Source organism: Erinaceus europaeus, chromosome 15 (assembly GCF_950295315.1).
Source record: "Erinaceus europaeus chromosome 15, mEriEur2.1, whole genome shotgun sequence".
Classification (NCBI taxonomy): domain Eukaryota; kingdom Metazoa; phylum Chordata; class Mammalia; order Eulipotyphla; family Erinaceidae; genus Erinaceus; species Erinaceus europaeus.
The window spans coordinates 61764281-61784946 of NC_080176.1; the positions used below are offsets into that span (position 1 = coordinate 61764281).

Genomic DNA, 20666 nt, shown 5'->3' on the forward strand with positions numbered 1-20666 from the left:
ATGCTAAGTGATAATGAATACCATGAACAAAAATGGAGGAAAAGCAAACTAAGAGCACAGGAGGGAAAGGGGAAGAACTCACTAAGATCTGAACAAGTAACTTGAAGTAGAAAGAGAGCACTAAATAGATGAACATCTTAAGAAAAGTGTCCCAAAGCACAGGGCACAAAGCATGCAAAAGGTCTGAAGAAGGAGGCATACTAATATGGTGAAAGGAAGGTTAAAAAATCACTACTGAACCAGAGCTATCTAGAAAAAGGAGTAAAAAATGGGATGTGCTAAGCAAAGAAAAAACAAACCCAAGAGGAGGGGTAGTTAATCTAAATAAATATCTGCAATATAAAATGATAGTATTAAATTAGTGAAACTAAGAAAATGCAGAACAAAAATGTTAGGCAACAATTTCATGCATAAAGTTGGCAGTGTGAGCAGTTTCAAGTAGTCTATAGGTGAGGAAAAGAGTTCTGTTAAACTTACATAAAATTCAAGAAGACTCCAAAAGTCTGTTAAAAACCAAACGAACAACAACAACAAAATAAATAAATAAAGTAGATGGGTGTAGATAGCATAATGGTTATGCAAAGGGACTGATAACCTGAACTTTCCAAAGTCCCAGGTTCAATCCCCTCACACTACCACGAGCAAGGGCTAGCAGTACTCTGGTAGTTATCTCACAACCACAAAGCTAAGAAAACAAGAGGAAGTGTGTGGTTTCACAACTAGAAAAACAGAAAAACCATGAAAAGGGGCAAAGAAAAAATAATGAACCCAAAAGGTGGTAAGAAAAGAAACAAAATAGAAAAAAACAAGATAGCACAAGTGAAGAGGAAAAATAAGTGCAAATATACTAAATCCCAAATAAAAATGAAATAATTCTCCAATTCATAGAGCAAGATTACAAGATATCACTACAGAAATCAGATTATTCAAAAAGAAAAAAAAAAGGCAATCAGGTTTACTGAAAACAACACTACACATGAATTTAGCAACTTAGATGAAATGGACCAACTACTGAAAAACATGAACTATCAAAACTCAACTACTTTAGCTACTCATAAAATTTTCATTAAAAAAAAAATTACTAGACCCAGATAGCCTTACTGTAGAATTGTCCCCAACATTTAAACATCACCAATTCTATACAATTTCTTCCAGGAAACAGAAGACAAGAGAACACTCCCAAAAACCAGGAGGTGCAGTGGATAGTGTTGAACTCTCTCAAGCATGAGGTTCTGAGTCTGATCAACAGCAAGGCACGTGCCAGAGTGAAACTCTGGTTGTCTCTCAATCTCATTAATAAAAATAAAAATAACTGTTAGAGAAAAAACTTCCTGGGGCTGCGTGGTGATGTACCTGTTAAGCATACACATTACAGTACAGGGAGGAAGCTTTATATGGGGTGAGACAATGCTCCAGGTGTCTCTTGTCTCTTTCCCTCACTATCTCCCCCTTCCCTCTCAACTTCTGTCTCTATCCGAAATAAGTCAAATACATGAAAGGGGGGGGGGGAGAAGAACACTTCCAAAATCATTTTATGAAGAGGGCTGGGGTTATGCTAATGGCTATACAAAATGGTCTTACTTAGGATTACCACGACACCAAAACCAGACAAGACAAAGCACACACTAATATCACTCAAGACTGCTGCTAAAATAGTTAACAAAGCATTAATAAAGAAAATTCATATAAAAAGAATTATAGAGCTGAGTAGACAGCATAAGGCTAATGCAATAAATAAATAAATAAATAAATAAATAAATAAATAAAAGCCTCTCAAGCCCAAGGCTCTAAAATCACAGGTTCAATTCCAATCATCACCACAGGCCAGAGCTGAGCAGGGTAGTGCTCTGGTAAAAGACAAAAATTTTACCACAGGTTTATTCTAGGGATGAAATTATAATGCAATACTCTAGTACTGTCTCTCTCATAAAAATTATTTTTAAGTATAGAGCTAATAAACTAATGATAAGAACTGGACAGTGTGCTTCCAAGATTGAGTGAGGCAAGAATGTTTGCTGCTTCAACTTCCCAAATCAGCATAAAGTTAGAACTTGGTAGCAGAGTAAGAAACAAGGGGGGGGGGTGGTCCGGAAGGTGGCGCAGTGGATAAAGTGTTGGACTCTCAAGCATGAGGTCCTGAGTTCAAGCCCCAGCAGCACATGTACCAGAGTGATGTCTGGTTCTTTCTCTCCTCCTATCTTTCTCATCAATAAATAAAATCTAAAAAAAAAAAAAAGAAAGAAAGAAAGGGGGGCAGGCGGTAGTGCAGTGGGTTAAGTGCACATGGTGTCAAGTGCAAGGGCCGGCGTTAAGGATCCCAGTTCGAGCCCCTGGCTCCTCACCTACAGGGGGGTCACTTCACAAGCAGTGAAGCAGGTCTGCAGGTGTCTATCTCTCCCTCCCCGTCTTTCCCTCTTCTCGATTTCTCTGTCGTATCCAACAACGACAGCAACAACAAACAACAACAACAAACAAGGGCAACAAAAGTGAAAGAAAACAGCCTCAAGGAGGTGCAGATTCCTAATAGTGAAGAAAGGGGGCCCGGCAGTTGCACACATGGCGTGAAGCGCAATGACTAGTGGGAAGGAAGGAAGGAAGGAAGGAAGGAAGGGAGGAAGGAAGGAGATGAGAGGCATAGATTTAAAATACATTCCATACACTAACAATGAACATGTAGAAATGAAATATTTTACTTAAAACCATCCCAAACTAAAAATCCTACTTAAAAAATAACAAAGCAAGCTAAGGACTAATACATAAAAAAAAAACAGTGAAATAGTAATTTTAAAATCTAAGAAAATCTAAATAGATTCTTCAGAGTTTGGAAGACTCAGTAAAGTAACATCAACTTCTAAAATGGCACACAAACTGAGTAGTTTCTCTCCAAATCCCATCAAGACTCTTTAGATGAGACTGTTCTAAAATGTATATGAAAAGGCAAAGGAGTTAAAAGCAACTCTGAAAAAGGAGACGAATCATTTCACAACTCAGCAAAATTAATCAAGCAAAGTGGTGGGCAGAAAGGTTAATGGTACCACACAGAAAAACCCAGAAATAAACCTATACAAACATGTCCAAAGTTTGTGATAGAGGTGTGAAAAACAACTCAACAAAGGGATACTTCAGGAAGCCGGCGGTAGCGCGGGTTAAGTGCACGTGGCGCAAAGCCCAAGGACCGGCATAAGGATCCCGGTTCCAGCCCACCCCCCGCACCTGCAAGGGAGTCGCTTCACAGGCAGTGAAGCAGGTCTGCAGGTGTCTCTTTCTCTCTCCCTCTGTCTTCCCCTCCTCTCATCATTTCTTTGTCCTATCCAACGACAACAACAATAACTACAATAAAAACAAGGGCAACAAAAGGGAAAATAATTATTTATAAAAAAATTTAAAAAAAGGAATATTTCAACGTATGCTGCTGACGCATCTATAGATTAAAAAAATGAACTTCCAACCAAGTCTACATTTTATTAAAAAAAAGAAAAACTAGTAAGTCACATAATTATCAGTTTTAAATTGAAGGACAAAACAACAAAGTTTTTTTTTTTTTTTTTATTTAGTCACAAAATAAAATCTTTAAGACTTATAAAGCTAAGGAAAAATTCTTAGCAAGATCCATAAAAAAGAAAAATATGGTCAACATCATTAGAAGGAATGCAAATGAAAAGTTCACTGTGACACAGAATGACTAAAATGAAGAATAGTGATTAACACCGAATGCTGGTAGTGATGTAAAATGGTATACTCTGGAAAAGGTTGGCAAGTTGGTTAAAAGCCACACAACCTAAAGTTGAACAATGCTAGCCATTTGTTCAGGAGAAAAGGAAACAGGTTCACCAGAAAAAACTATAGAAAATCTTTGTAACTCTTTTACTCATGATAGTCAAAAAATGTAAAGACAGGTGTGTCTTTCAGTAACTGAATGACAAAAAAAAAATCCATATTCAACAATAAAAAGGAATGAATTATAGATACAAATAATAAATTTGGGGAGAATTATACCAAATAAGAAGCAAAACCAAAAAGATTATATGCTGTGACTCCATTAAATAACACTTTTTTTTTTTTAATAACAGAAATGAAGTACAGGTGGTGGGTAGGTAGATTACAGGGAAGACTGGATGGGAAAGAAATGAATGTGGTTCTTAAAATGACATGATGAGGTGTTGGTATGCTTCTGGATTCTGCTTCGGAGACCTTCTGTTTTAATCATCACATTGGGTTCGCTTTGTGTTCCTTGCGAAGTGTTCTGTTTGCATGTCCACTGTTGGCTGGGCACCCCCCTGCCTCCGGGATATTGGTCTGGTCCTGGCTCCCCCTGCCTCCGGGACATTTGGTTTAGTCCTCGCTGGTTCCCCTTTTTCCTTCTCCCGGCCCCCTATAGTATGTATTTCCTTTGTTCCTGACTCTTCCGCCCAAGGAGGGAGGTAGGAGAGATACAGGACAGAATTGTGTTGTGATTAGGTTGTTGGACTGCTCGTGAATAAAGATTGAACTGCGTTCTCAGCTCAGCCGTGAGTCCCTGGTCGTCTCTCTCTCCCGCCCGTGAAGCTAATCCCGCAATGAGGGATCTTCAGTAATAGAAATGGTCTACATCTTGTGTCAATACCAATACTCAAGATTGTGGTATTGTACAAAAATTTTGCAAGACGTTATTATTACCTGGATGGAAAGTATTCATGGGGTGGGGGAGGTGCACTTGGCAGTACTGCACCTGGTTTAGTGCACATAGCAATAAGCAAAGACCCCTTAAAGGACGGAGATTTAAGCCCTGCTCCCCATCTGGAGTGGTTAAGCAGGTCTGCAGGTAGTCTGTGTTTCTCCCTATCTCCCCAACCTCACTCAATTTCTCTCTGTTCTAATAAAATGGAAAAAAACAAATATAGAAAAAGAAACAAATGGCTGTGGGAGTGGTGGATTCATAGCACAGCATCAAGCCCCAACAATAACCCGGGGGGAGGGGGGAGGAAGGAACGAAGGAAGGAAGGAAGGTCCTATTTGTCCTTACAACTATAATGAATTGATAATTATCTTAATAAAATATTTAAATTAAAGTTCATAAAAACCAAGGTTACCATTTATTTAATTTAATAAAGTAATATCCATAAGAACTCAAAGAACATGGAAGGGATTTTTAAAATCAGGCAAAATTAGTAACCCAAAGAAAGACAATTTAGGAATATTAATACCAGAGAACAGAACTTAATACAAAAAGTATTTTTGAGGGACCAGGTGGTGGCACACCTGGTTAAGTGCATACATTAAGCGCAAAGATCAAGGTTCAAGCCCCTAGTCCCTACCTGCAGGGGGAAAGCTTCACAAGTAGTGAAGCAGTGCTGCAGGTGTCTGTCTCTATCCAGTAATAAATCAATACATATATAAAAAGTACTGGTAAAAATTTTTAAACATATTTTAAATTTTGGGGGCACCTGGTGGAAAAAATAATGATTTGGGGTAAACCCACTTCCTACTTATCCCCTCCCTTTTTTTTTTTAAGATAGAGACAAAGAACCTAGAGGAAAAGAGTAAAAGAGACTACAGCACCCAAGCTTCTCTGAACTCAAACTGAGTCAAGTACTAAGCGGAGCTAATTCATCAACAACCCTCCTTTCCTCCGTATGTACAATCACTTTAACTACTAATAAATATATGTATTTTTTATCTTTATTTCTTTTTTCTTTATTTTCCCTTTTGTTGCCCTTGTTTTTTATTGATGTCGTTGTTGTTAGGACAGAGAGAAATGGAGAGAGGAGGGGAAGACAGAGAGGGGGAGAGAAAGACACCTGCAGACCTGCTTCACTGCCTGTGAAATAACTCCCCTGCAGGTGGGGAGCCGAGGGCTCAAACCAGGATCCTTAAGCCGGCCCTTGCACTTCGCACCTTGTGTGGTTAACCCACTGTGCTACCACCCGACTACCCTAATAAATATATTTTCTACCCCACATGCAGAGCTTTCTGAGGCAAGCCCACACTCTAACCAGAATTAAGTTCAGATTTAGGGTGTAGATTAGAGTCAAGCTTGCCTTTTTTCTTTTCTTTTTAACCTGAGCAATTAAACTGGGACTTCAGAGCCTCAGATATGAAGTCTTTGGCATAACCATTATCCTTCTTCCCCACTCTAGAATCAGGCTTTCTATCATTTCTAGAGAGTAAGCCCACACTATGTTTTTGGTGTGTGCCTTTTCCCAAATCTATATTCTTGGCAAAAAAAATTCCCTACAAGGGGAAACTGAAAAAAAAAAAAAAGTAAATATAAAAGGTTGCACCAAGTGGAAAATACCTGTCCTCTTCAAATATAAACAAAAACTGCAGCTTCTTTTTATAAAATTTTTATTTATTTATTATTGGATAAAGATAGAAACTGAGAGGGAGAGGGAGATAGAAAGTGGAAGAGACAGAGTGACACCTGCAGCCCTGCTTCACCACTTGTGAGACTCTCCCCCTACAGGTAGGGACCAGGGGCTTGAACCAGTGTTCAACCTGCACACTGTAATGTGTGAGCTTAACCAGGTGTGCCACTACCTGGCCCTATCAGTTTCAACAGAGTGCAAAGATCATACAAATTATGCTGCTAATCACAACACAACTACAAATCCACAGCCAAAATGAAGTCCTATATGCTTGCAGATGAAATCTATAAATGACTCACAAACTAAGGAATTCTGTGAAAAAACAGAATAAAAAAATAATACTGCATGAAAAAAATTTATACAATGTAGGGAAAAAATTCACAATCTAAGAAACTGGAAATAAATAGAAGTAAACCAAAAAAATTATAAGGAAAGAAATGGAAAACAAAAATTTAAAAAACTGAAATATGACACATTAAATAACTCAATTCAGTCTCTAAAAACTGGCAAATCCCTAGTTTTTAAAACTAGCCAGTAAGGTACCTAAAAAACAGAATGAACAGGACATTAAGTACAGGTACAACAGAATAAGAAATCAACAATTTAATGTTATAAATCTAAGAAAGTGAGTGAAAATGAAAACACTCTATTAAAAGTATTGCCTACCAAAAACAGTTTGAAATTGAAAATATGAACAATTCAACAGCCAAAATAACAACCAATGATTAAGATATGCCCTACAAAAAAGCACCAATATTTTTACAAGGGAATTCTAAATAACACTTGAGAAATAGCTCTAACTGTACATAAATTTTCCAGAAGAGGAAAATGTACTTTAGAAGTTATAGGTCAACAATATTCATTATTAAGACACAAAAATGCTAAACTGTGTTCAAAATGAGTTCAACAATTTTTAAAAAATGAGGACTTTTTATTTTCCCTTTTGCTGCCCTTGTTTTTATTATTGTTTTTCTTGATGCTGTCGTTGTTAGATAGGAAGAGAGAAATGGAGAGAGGAGAGGAAGATAGAGAGGGGGAGAGAAAGACAGACACAAGCAGACCTGCTTCACCGCCTGTGAAGCGACTCCCCTGCAGGTGGGGAGCCAGGGGCTCAAACCAGGATTTTTTTTTAATATTTATTTTATTTATTCCCTTTTGTTGCCCTTGTTGTAGTTATTGTTGTTGTTACTGATGTCATTGTTGTTGGATAGGACAGAGAGAAATGGAGAGAGTGGGGAAGACGGAGAGGGGGGATAGAAAGACAGACACCTGAAGACCTGCTTCACCACCTGTGAAGTGACTTCCCTGCAGGTGGGGAGCCGGGGTCTCGAACCGGGATCCTTTTGCCGGTCCTTGCGCTCTGCGCCACGTGCACTTAACCCCGGCTGCGCTACGGCCCGACTCCCCAAACCAGGATTCTTATGCCAGTCCTTGCGTTTTGCCACATGCGCTTACCCGCTGCGCTACCGCCAGACTCCCAGATAAGGACTCTTGTTGAGGTCAAGAAATGAATAGGAAGAAGCTGGGGAAACACAGACACTGCTGCACCACGCCAGGACACATGTTCCCCAGGCACAGATTTCCCATGCTTCTGGGGGAAGAAAATGGTGTACAGGGAAAATGGGAGTAGTAACAGGTGCTGAGTGTGGCTTTGGCTTAGAAATAAAGTGAAGGCGGGGCTTGGGAGTTCTTAAGAAGCTGTTATGGGCAGGGTTTAGTGCTCTGTCTGCCAAACTGGGACCATTAACATGTGAGTAATCTCATATACACATATACATATATATACATATATATACATATATATGCATACATATATATATATTTCCCACCAGCACAGACTGACTTTATACCTGGAATATAAATTTGGTTTAAATGTTAAAAAGGCAATCTATTTCACCAGACTAATGAATTACAAAAGAAAAACATATAATCCTTTCAAAAAAATGCAGTAGAAGCTTTTGATAAATTTCAAGATCCAATCATGATTTTTTTAAATTAGCAAGTTAGCAATAGTAAGGATGAAACCTGAGAAGATTATCTACAAAAAAAAACAAAACAAAAAAAAAACCTACAGCAAGCATCATACTTAACTGTGAATTTTTGAAAGCATTCCCTTTAAAATCAGGAACAAGATCAGGATGCCCCCATCACAGCTTCTATTCAACATTGTACTGGAGATCCTAGCCAGCACATTAAGACAAGAAAAAGAAAGAAAGAAAAAAAGCATAAGAATTGGAAAAGAAGAAACAAAGAAGTTATTATTCACAGACAGATCTCTCTAAACAGAAAACCCAAAGAATTTTATAGGCAATTTATCACAATCAGTAGTAGGTTATTACACAAAGTCAAATTGTACTTGCACCACAAGACAAAGTATAATTATTTTTAAATGCTCATTTGTGATTTTAAACAAAAATGCAAAGTATCTAAAAATAATTCTAACAAAATATTTGCAATAACTTAATTGAAGATACATTTATTGATATTATTATATAAGACTTAAATAAGTGGGAGACTACAGTGTTATGGTTAAGAAAACATAACAAGTGGTCTGGGAGGTGGCTCAGTGGATAAAGCATTGTACTCTCAAGCATGAGGTCTTGAGTTCAGTCCCTGGCAGCACATGTACCAGAGTAATGTCTGGTTCTTTGTCTCTCTCCTCCAATCTTTCTCATGAATAAATAAAATCTAAAAAAAGAAAAAAGAAAACACAACAAAATTCTCTCCATTATTTTACAGATTCAATGTATCTCCCATCAAAATCCAAAAAGTTCTGTAAGTGTCCAAGCAAGCACATCCTCTACACAAAAGAAAAGATCCCAAAATATATGGAGGAGCAAATAGACAAAGTTCCCTGCAGAACATAACACACATGAATCAGCATCTAGAGTATATAATGAACTCCTATAATCAGTATTATAAAGACAGACAGATCAGTATTAAAATGGGGCAGGCAGGTGCACACCTGGTAGAGCAGACATGTTACTATGCTCAAGGACCAGAGTTCCAACACTGTGCCCCCACACACACCTGCAGTCAGAAAAATTTCCTAAGTAGTGAAGCAGTGTTGTAACCTCTCCCTATACCCCCCTACCCTCTTGGCTTTTCTCTTTACAATAAATAAAAATTAAATATTTAAAAAGCAGGCAAATGACTTAGCAAGCCATTTCAAAAAAATATATTTAAAAAGGCATATTAAAAGATTTAATATCCGTATAGCACCAAAGTAAAAGACTCTGGGGTGGGGGTGGGTGGGTAGGGAGAATACTGGTCCAAGAAGGATGACAGAGGACTTAGTGGGGGTTGTATTGTTATATGGGAAACTGGGGAATGTTATGCATGTACAAACTATTGTATTTACTGTTGAATGTAAAACATTAATTCCCCAGTAAAGAAATAAAATTAAAAAATAAATAAATAAAAATATTTAATATCATTACTAACAACACACCAATTAAATACTATTCACAAAAGTTTTACAATTAATGGGGGAAACACTAAAAAAAAGTTAAAGGTAGTTAAGTTATATCAGGAGTGGGGCTTAATGGAAAAGGGATGGCTTTGAGTTTTTCCATACTTTGCACAAGTATGCACTGATTGAAAAGGAAAAAAAAAAAAAAAGGCATGTGAGGCTAGCATAATTGTTACTCAAAAGGCCTTTCATGCCTGAAGCACCAAGTCTCAGGTTCAATCCCCACCAACGCCACCACTATAAACCAAAGCTGAGTAGGGGTTTTTTTGGGGGGTGGGAGGGCTGTACATGGAAATTAAAATATTAAGACCATTTTCCAGACTAGGCTATTATTGTTAATACAATGTTAATAGCCATCTCCAATGCTAATAGTAAGACAAGATAACATCTGAAATATAACCAAGACCTGAGCACAATGAACAATCAAATGGTGAATACCACTGATAAGTTTATAGTGCTCTTTACAAAGTCAAAAAATCTTATTTATGGGTGGGGATATAGCATAATGGTTATGCACAGAGACTTTCATGCCTGAGGCTCTCAAGTCCCAGGTTCAATCCCCCCACACCGCCATAAGCCAGAGCTGAGCAGTGCTCTGGCAAAAAAAATATATATATTTCAAACTATTTTTCTAAAATCTAGGGGAAAGGCCACATTGTTAGTGAGTTCAAAATGAACATTAGAGAACAGTTTTGACTATGATAAAAATTAATCATGCTAATCACTTTTACTTCAACTCAACTGTTACCTTATCAAGGTACCTGACAGCTAACTTAAGGTACTAAGACAACTTAAACAAAACAACTGTGATACAGTGTGCTAGGAAAACAGGGTATCTACCTACAAAAGGGGAACCCCTACTGTGTACCATATAGCTAACTAAATGACCTTAACACAAAAGCTAAAACTAGAAACATAGTTGAAAACAGACAATTTTTATGACAATGGATTAAACAGTGGTTTTAGATTTAACACCAAAAGTGTAGGCAATAAAAGGAAAAGAAAAAAAAATCAACTTTCTTAAATATATAGGGTCCAAGGAAGGAGCTTAGTGGTAGAGCACCTGTCAGACTTTTGAGTTCAAGCCTCCGCATCACATAAAAACAGGAAAGATAAAAAGAAACAGAACATTAGGGGCAGCAGCTGCCTCACCCAATAGAGAACACACATCACCATGTGCACAGACCCAGTTTCAAACCTTGAACCAGCACATGGGAGAGTCTGCTATGGTGTCTCTCCTGTCTTATCTCTCTCCCTCTTTCTCTCACCCTCCAGAGAAAAGAAAAAACAAAATGATTGCCACTTAGAAATAGTAGAGCCATACAGGCAACTGAGTCCCAGCAAGAACCCTGGGAAAAATAAGAAACAGAATACCATAAAAGCAAAGTAGTGTCTATTTTTCTCTCATAAATGTGCTTCAGGGTACATGTGAAGAAAGTGAAAAGAATGAGAAATACTTGCAGCAAATCCTACATCTAACAAAGAACTATTGTAACTAGTACATATAAAGACCTTACACTTAATGACAAAAGGAAAACAATCAAATTTAAAAATGGGCAAAAATGGGAGTTGAGCAGTAGCACAGCGGGTTAGGCGCAGGTGGCACAAAGTGCAAGAACTGGCATAAGAATCCTGGTTGGAGCCACCGACTCCCCACCTGCAGGGGAGTCACTTCACAATCGGTGAAGCAGGTCTGCAGCTGTCTGTCTTTCTCTCCCCATCTTCCCCTCCTCTCTCCATTTCTCTGTCCTATCCAACAACGATGGCATCAGTAACAACTACAACAATAAAAAAAAAAGGCAAAAATTTGAACAGACATGTCTCAAAACACAGATGACCAATTAGAATATGGAAAAAATACTTAACATCATTTCAATCAAGGGCATAATCACTATTACTTTACAGTCATTAGGACTGCTAGAACTAAACAGACAAGAGAGTAACAAGTGTTAATAAGGATGTGAAGAAACTGCCCTCATATGTTACTGGAAATTTTAAATGCAGCTGTTTGTAAAAACACATATTCCTCAAAAACTTAAACACAAGTTGAGACAGCAATTCCATCCTTAGATCTTTGCCCAAGATATTATTAAAAAAAAAAAAAAAACCTTTGTTCATAAAAAAACTTAACACACAGGAGTTGGGCGGTAGTGCAGAGGGTTAAGCGCACATGGCGCAAAGTGCAAGGACTTGCACAAGGACGGAGTAAGGATACCAGTTCGAGACCCAGCTCTCCACCTACAGGGGAGTCACTTCACAGGCAGTGAAACCGATCTACAGATGTCTTTCTCTCCCCTCTGTCTTCCCTCCTCTCTCTATTTCTCTCTGTCCTATCTAACAATCAGTAACAACAACAATAATAACTACAACAACAATAAAAAAAAACAAAGGCAACACAGGGAAAATAAATACATAAATATATAAAAAAAACTTCACACACTTATAGGTGAATAATCATACTACTCAAAAGTGAAAACAACCCAAACAATAATAAATTCATGAAGGAATAAACAAAATGTAGTATAGCTACACAATGGGGTACTTACTATCCAGAATAAAAAGGAATGGAGTGCTGATACATGGCACAACATAGATGAATCCTGAAAAGGTAATACTAACATAAAAGAAATCAAGCACAAAAGACCATACGTATTCTATTTACATAAAATGTCCAGAATATGCAAATTCAGGAAATACAAATTAAATTAATGGATGTCGCATGTTGAGGAAAAGAATAGAGAACAGTGGCTATGGAGTTCCTTTAGGTGTAATGAAAATAATCTGGAATTAGTGATGAGTTAGACGTGATGGTAGTTGCACAACTTAGCAAACAGATCAAAACCACTAAGTGGAACACTTTAAAAGGCTAGATTTTGGGTTACAAAGACAGCACAGGACTTGCACGAGTGAAGTCTCAGGTTTAATCCCAGGTAACTGCATGTCAGAGTTGGGTGGTGCTCTGGTACTTCCTCCCCTCATTCCCCCGCCACCAAAAATAATAATCAAGTTGAATTTTATGGGAGTATATCTCTGTAAAAAATTAAGATCCAATTAAGAAAAAAAAGTTAAAATGCAGAGAAAAGTTATACATCTGAATGTTATTATAAATAGAAAATTACCAGTGTTATCAGAAAAACTATTCCTGTTTTCCAGAGGGAAGTAGTAGACCTAAGCAAACAAATGCCCAAGTATCTACTACAGCTAGGAATGAGTATCTTGGGCTACTAACTACTGTCGGGAAATTGTGAGGATGTGGTAGAGCCTGGCAGGGCTTGACCTGAGGAATGCATCTATCCTGTCAGTCTCTCTCTCTCTCTACCGAGAGGTTAAGCAAAAAGGAACAGGAGTAACGCCAAAGATTTGCTCCATCTTATCAGATTCCCTGCCTCACAAAGCACCCTGCATTTTTCTGCCTCCAGGAGCCTGGCATTCCTTAAAACATTAAGCCAGCTACCCTGCTCCCCCCTGCATTCCTGATACAATGGCCTATCTACATAATCATTGTTTTGCCTGAAAAGATCCCCACCCATTCCATTCCTTTGATCTTCTTTCTACCCTCAAGACCCTCCCTGCCTGCAGGGTATTAATTACTCCTACCAGTTAAAACCCTCATAACAGTTGCTAAGGAAGTTCCTACCATTTCCAGCTCCTTTTGCCTTTCTCCACCACTTTCCTAGCCATTTCCGTTTCCGACTTGCCACTTCTGGGTCTGCCCTTTAAAAGCCTTGGCTCTCTGATCAATAAAGAATTGAAATGCCTCACGGCAAGATGGGGACCTCTAGTCTCAAATCCTCCCTTTTCTTTCTGCACCATTTCACTACCAGTATGGCATATCAAGTTGGTGTGTTCCTCAAGCCTTTTAGAGGAAAAAAAGAAATCTGTTATAGAATAACAAGCCTCTTATTATAAAAGATCTTCTGTGTCTAGTTTATCGGTATCTATTAAAAGTTCTAAAGGGGGGCCAGGTGGTGGCGCAGTGGGTCATGTGCACATGGCACAAAGCACAAGGACTGGCATAAGGGTCTCAGTTCCAGTCCCCCAGCTCCCCAACTGCAGAGGAGTCGCTTTACAACTGGTGACTACAGGTGTCTATCTTTCTCTCCCCCTCTGTCTTAGCCAACAACAGCAATAACAACAATAACAATAATGGCAACAAGGAGGGCAACAAAAAATGGGGAAAACAGCCTCTAGGAACAGTGGATTCATAGTGCAGGCACCAAGCCCCAGCAAAAAAAAAAAAAAGTTATAACTACTGGTTTGTGAGACTAAACACACACCAAAACTCTTGCCTGTGCATTCATTCTCATTCTCTGGCACACATGAACTCCCAATATATAAAAGGGAAAGGATTAGGAATGCATAGAGATATTTTTTAAAAAATAAAGGCTAAGGGTCTCAGGGGTGGTGTGACTGGTAAAGTGTACATATACAAGGATCTGGGTTCAAGAGCCAAGTTTCCAACTGCAAGGGGGAGGACTTTACAAGTGGTGAAGCAATGTTTTTTTTTGTCTTCCCCTTCCCTCTTAATTTCTATCTCTATCAGCAAAAGAGAAAAAAAGGGGGGGAGGCGCCAGGAGCAGTGGATTTGTTGTGCAGCCACCAAGCCCCAACAAAAACCCTGGTCACAATATAAATAAATAAATAAATAAATAAATAAATAAATAAATAAATGCTGGCAGCTGGGGAAATAGTTTAACTGACAGAATGCGGAACTCAGAGGCTCCTAGTTCTATCACCAGCACAGCATGTACCACCCAAGTTGTACCCTCTTCTCATGAAACTATCCCATATGAAATAAAATAAATCTGAAAAAAAAAAAGACTTACTACAATAGATCTTTGCTACCCTTCCCCCACCAGATCTCTCAGTGAGGAGAGGTAGGGAAATTGGACTAACCAAACTTAACTCCAGCACAGAACTCTTAAGGACTGCCACTGTATTGAAATCAAGCAGCTAAAGAAAGACAGTGTAAAAAAGCTTTATGTTCCAGTTTAAGAAATAAGAGACTTTTTAAGTTTAAGAAATAGGAGTGTGTTTATGTACACTCCTAGCAAAATGTAGACATATAAATCAGTAGCTAATTAATATGAGAGGGGGAAATCAATTGTATGTCTCTAAGGTTCTCAAAAGACAAACTGAATCTTTTTAATAGATAGGCAACGTATTTGATATGCGGACTCTCTCAAAAGCCTAGACCAAGTAGATTAGAAGCTTCCAATAGCACAGCTATATACAAGATACTGGGTACTGTACAGCAAACCATAACAAAGGGACTTTTCAAAGTTAACCCAATTAACAAATAATGTGATGATAATATTAACTATTGATTGTCTTTTTGAAGCCTAAGACAGCAGGAACCTCACATCTTCACTATAGAGCCCCTACTTCCCCCAGTCCTGGCACCCATGGATAGGGCTCACTTTCCCGTATGCTTCTCCCAATCCATACCAAATAATATTGCATCCGTCGATCACAACCTAACCAAAGCAACGATTGCCATCTCAACATGCTTCACCTCAGAGTGTATCCAGAGACTTCACGTGTGGAATGACAACCCTTCAGCTTCATTACTCGGGTGAGACCTTTCCTTTTATAGTACACTCTAATTTCATCTCAGGTAGTTCACTTTCTAACAAAGTCCCATAACCTAGACATACACCAGTTTCTGTGAGAGAGAGCGTATGCGCACACGTATCCATAAACTACTGCAAAATATATACCTGAAAGCAGGATTACACTAGAGTTTGCAGTGAGTACCTCCCCAACACTTCCTCTCCACTATTCCAATCTTGGGATCCATGTTTGCTCAACAAATTGTTTGGCTTTGTATGTTAACTCTCTTTTCAATCACCAGGTTCCAGATGCCACCAGGATGCTGGCTAGGCTTCCCTGGATTGAAGACCCCACCAATATGTCCTGGAGCTCAGCTTCCCCAGAGACACACCTTACTAGGGAAAGAGAGAGGCAGACTGGGAGTATGGACCGACCAGTCAACGCCCATGTTCAGCGGGGAAGCAATTACAGAAGCCAGACCCTCTACCTTCTGCAACCCTCAATGACCCTGGGTCCATGCTCCCAGAGGGCTAGAGAATGGGAAGGCTATCATGGGAGAGGGTGGGTTATGGGGATTGGGTGGTGGGAATTGTGTGGAGTTGTACCCCTCCTACCTTATGCTTTTGTTCACTAATCCTTTCTTAAATTAAAAATTTAAATTAAAAAAAAAAATAAAATAAAATAAAGAAAGAAAAAAAAAAAAAAAAAAAAAAAAAGAAATAAGAGACTCCAGAACCCCAACTATTCTGCCTCCCTTCCACCTCTATATCCTCCAGAAACTTTGGGGGGTTCACGCTGTTAGGTTTTATGAGCTTGTACTAGGTTAGTTCACAACTAATTAATCCTAAAACTAGTTAACTCCTACAAACATAAATGTTATAAACAATAAATTTAATTTCTTCTGTAACACATTCAAAGTTCCAGTTACACTTTTTAATTATACACTGTCCATCACAGAGAACTACCTCATTCCATTCCTTTACCCCATCAAGATGAACCCATGGGTCCGGTTTGTATGTGACTAACTCTGGGGCTGCAGGTCAGAATGTAAGTAGACTCTCACCTAAGTTCTGCCTATTAGATCCTCTCTTCCAGAACAGAAAAGCATACCTGTATTACACTTGTCACTTGCACTTAAAGTAGCAAATAAGGACTACCATACATACTGTGGTATGACAACAGAAGATTCCTGGTCCTGGTGCTCCCAGCAGGCTCAAAAACTTAGTGTCACACAGCCCCATAAATAACTATTAAATAGCCTTCATATGGAACATCACTGCTCCCTGAGCCTGACAACCAAATGGCATCCTGGAGTCTCAGTCTCCTTAAAGAAACACCAAGGGGGAGCCAAGCCGTGGCCCAGCGGGTTAAGTGCATATGGCACAGACCGGCATCAGGATCCTAGTTTGAGCCCCAGGCTCCCCACCTGCAGAGGGGCCACTTCACAGGCGGTGAAGCAGGTCTATCTCTCTCTTCCCCTCCTCTCTCGATTTCTCTCTGCCCTATCCAACAACAACAACAGCAATAACAACAATAATAACAACGATGATAAACAACTAGGGCAACAAAAGGGAAAAAAAATTGGTTTAAAAAACGAACAAAACACTGCGTATTATTTCCCCCCAAGTACAGAACCTCCAATACAGGAGATGGCAATAGCAATTAGAAGGGTCCTTACTCTGATTACTCAGACCCCTTAATGTTGTTTATTCATGCCCCTTAATGACAAAGTGCAAAGATCAAAGACATCACAGCACTTTTTAGCAGCAACATACAAAGCATCCAAGTTGGCTGATCATTTTCTTCAGCCAAGAAGCTAGCTAACAAGGCAGTAAGTAGGGGCACACCTGGTTGAGCGCACAAGGACCCGCGTTCAAGCTCCCGGTCCCCACCTGTGGGGGGGGGGGCATTACAAATGGTGAAGCAATGTTACAGGTGTCTTTCTCCCTTTTTATCTTCCCCCTTCTCTCTCAATTTCTGGCTTTCTCTACTCAATAAAGATAATATAAAAAAATTAAAGACACAAAGCAATAAGTCAACTATGGAACAACAAAATATCATGTATTTCCTTTACCTGCAGGTGATTATACACTCAGAAGCACAGATCATCTAAAAAGCTCTAGTTATCTTCTCCTTCTCTTCCTTTTTAATTGCCCTGCTTTCTACTCAATATTGGACATCACAGAAAGGTGTTGACTAATCAGTTTAGTCCATGGATTACAGGATAATGGTAAATTATTCAAATACCGCCCAACAGCTCAGGCTCCTGAAGGCATCATCTCTAAAGCTTGACATCTAATCCCAATGTCCATTAACTCAAGCTGTGTGATCTAAGCATTATGTGCCCTAGTTTCTTCATAAAATTGTCAAGAATAAATAAGTATGCATATGAAATCCTTAGGCCAAAATCGCGCATGCAATCAGCATTCTATCATCATTATAAATGCTTCAATGACTACCATCAGTGTTTATAGAGAAGTCACAGTTTCTCTTCCTAGTGGAAGTACGTAAGGCAAAGGCTGAGGTGGAAAACCCTTCTAGCATCTGCACAGCCATATCTTCTCCCACTTTGAAAACTCTACCCACTCTGTGGGTCACCTAATGTGAACTGAGAGGGGCCGTCTTCTAACAAAGTAAGATCTATAAATTAAGACATCTGATTTGCTGAAAGATGAAAAAGCTGATCCACAAAACAGGAAGGTGAAAGGGAGCGACAATGAGATTCTTTGGTTCCCAATCACTCTCCAGATTCCTGGTTCCACTCCAATCTAAAGACTGACTGCCCTTCTGGCCCTAAACAAGTAAATCAATTTAATATTTCATTACGGTTTGATCAACAGCATCTATAAAAAGTTTACCAGTTTTGGAAAAGTTTTCACTAACGCAAATGCCATTTTTTTTGAAGAAGGAAAGTTCTATATACACTGACTAAAATTAAGCCTGCTAGTGCAGGTAAAGAAAATTTCAAGTCTTCTCACCCCATCCTAACTCTAAGGCATGAAATTTGCTTAGGGGAGGCCCTGGTAGATGGTTTCAAAGCTCCACAGGTGTTCAATGCTCCATAGCTGGGCTCTGAGCCATTAATACCCTCAGACACAACACTGAGAACACCGTTCTCCTACTACCGTGGCTCTTTGAATAAACCACCATCGGTCATAAAACCCGTTCACTTTCATCTTTACTAAGAACTGGGTAACTCTTCGTGAACCGTCAAGGAGGGCAGGCATCTTGCGCATGGAACAATTTCCCTCTAGCTCAGAATCCAGACCATGTTCCTGTGCTCCTGTGCGCCCCACCACCCGGGAACCCGCCGAGGCTCGCCCACCTGCCGTTTCTCCGCCGCCGTGTGGAGGCCACCGGCCCCCAGGAGCCCCCCTCTCCCCGGACCTCGCTGCGGGGACCCCGATCCTCAAGGGCAGACCTGTCAGGAGGCGCGGCTGAGCTCGATGGCGGGGACCCCCCTGCCCCCAAAAACAGAAAGAGAAATTAAATTAATTTCTCCAGGAGATGCTGAGTCGTCACTCGGCAGGAGGAAAAAGAGGGCCCTTCCGACGGAACCGCAGCCATGCGAGAGGAGAAGAGAAAGAAAGTGAAGGGAGAGGAGGAGGAGAAGGAGAGAGAAAGAAAGTGGGGGGAGCGGGAGACGGGGCGAGAAGGGGGAGGGGGCCCCCGAACGGCGACTTCAGGGCTCGCAACACGCTCTCCACCCAGGCGGGGGGCGGGGGTCCTCCCGCATCGCCGAGCAGAAACGGCCTCCACCTCAGGCCTCCCCGCGCCGCCCGAGTGAGGAGCCGCCGCCTGGGCCCCGCGTAGCCCGAGTGAGGAGCCGCCGCCCGGTCCCGCGTCCTGAGCGCCTCGCTCCCCTCCCCCGCCCGCCAGCCGGACGCGGCCCGGGGCTCCGCCAACCACGGCGACGGGCGACGCTCCGGCTTCCCCGCCTCCCAGTCCTCCCCCGCGGCCTCCGCTCCCCAGCCCCGCGCACCGCTTACCCTCAACTCCTCGAAATCCGCCATTTTATGCTACCCGTGGGCACCGCCGCCGCCGCCACAGCACCCCCGCCCGCCGCCACCAACGACGCCGCCGCCACCACGGCTGCCGCCGCCTCCAGCACCATCCCTGCGCCCGGCGCCGCTAAAGACGCCGCGGCCACCGCCGCCACGACCGCCGCCGCCGCCCGGCCCGTCACGTGACTAGTGCGAGAGCCCCGCCCCCGCGAGCTCGGCCCCGCCCACTCAGCGCCCCCTGCACGCCCTGCCCCCCTCTTCCGCCCGCAGCTTCCGGCCGCGCGCACGCACGTCGGGTCGCGGTAGGGACTGGGTGTGGGGCCGTTGCTTCCGGCCGTGCGCCCGCACGTCGGGTGGGGGGGGTGTCACTTCCTGAGTCCCGCTCCACTTCCGGCCCTGGGCCCTCGTGGGGCTGCGTTTGCCCGCCCGCCGTGAGGTCCGACGCCCGGGTATGGGAGGACTTTATTAGATGGAGACAAAGAAAGCACGGTCAGAGTGAGAGAACACAACCCCGACGCTTCCTTCACCGTTGGGGGGGGGGGGCCGGGCGCGAACCCAGACCGAGCAGTTTCGGAAGTCTTACGTTGCCACGTGGAGGCGACGCAGCAGCGGAACAGTCTAGCAAGGGTTAGTTAGGGCTGTGCATCCTGGCCTTGAGCAGCGGAGTGGAAAAGCCCCCCGAAATCGCTGAATCCCCGAGTGCGGAGTTGCTGAAGGGTTGAGTGTGGAGTGGACAGGGACCTCCAGAATCACCGAAGTCCCGTTTTTAACACGAGGATGGGGCCCAGGGAAATCCACCTGGTTAGGTGCACACACGACCGTCCATAAGGACCCAGGTTAGAGCTGCTCCCCATCTGCAGGGAAGCTTCATAGTTGCTGAAGCAGGGCTGCAGGTGAATCGCTTGTCTCTCTCTCCCTCTCCAGTCTCCTTCTGTCTCAATTTCTTTCTCTCATCAAATTAAATATGAGATTAAAAAAAATACTTTTTAAAAAAGAGAGAAATAAGGTCTAACCTGAGAAAGGCATGTCCACACACCGGTTTTTGTCTTCCACCTTCCTACTGCAGGTACTATTGCTCTCAGCCTGGTGAGGGCGGTTAATTGCTGGATTTTATTTCATTTGCCACATTGCAGAAAGAGCGTAAGACAATTAGGAGCTAGTGTGATGACCCATTTAATCGGGCAAAAATCAGCACATATCCGTAGATACCCTACTTCTGTACATGTCCGTTGTTTAGAGTTAATTCCTTACTTCTGAAAATATTTGTTATTATTTATGAGATTGAGGAGGAGG

At 41.3% G+C, this 20666-nt stretch overlaps 1 protein-coding gene across 8 annotated transcripts in view; it reads right to left on the reverse strand.

Annotated features, from left to right (window-relative positions):
* PIAS2 (protein inhibitor of activated STAT 2) overlaps positions 1-19587 on the reverse strand; it is a 68223-nt gene extending 48636 nt beyond the window's left edge. For 3 of the 8 annotated variants that reach the window (XR_009545076.1, XM_060173826.1, XM_007515939.3), the window contains exon 1: positions 19359-19585. Coding sequence is in view for 5 of the 8 variants with exons in the window: in XM_060173826.1 (XP_060029809.1) it covers positions 19359-19382 (24 nt within the window). In the remaining 3 variants the exon portion in view is untranslated. Of the gene's footprint in view, positions 1-8435; positions 8525-18694; positions 18848-19358 lie in introns of those variants that run through there. The other 5 variants (XM_016185114.2, XM_060173824.1, XM_007515937.3 and 2 more) reach the window with 5 other exon arrangements.
* Positions 19588-20666: the final 1079 nt, after the last annotated feature.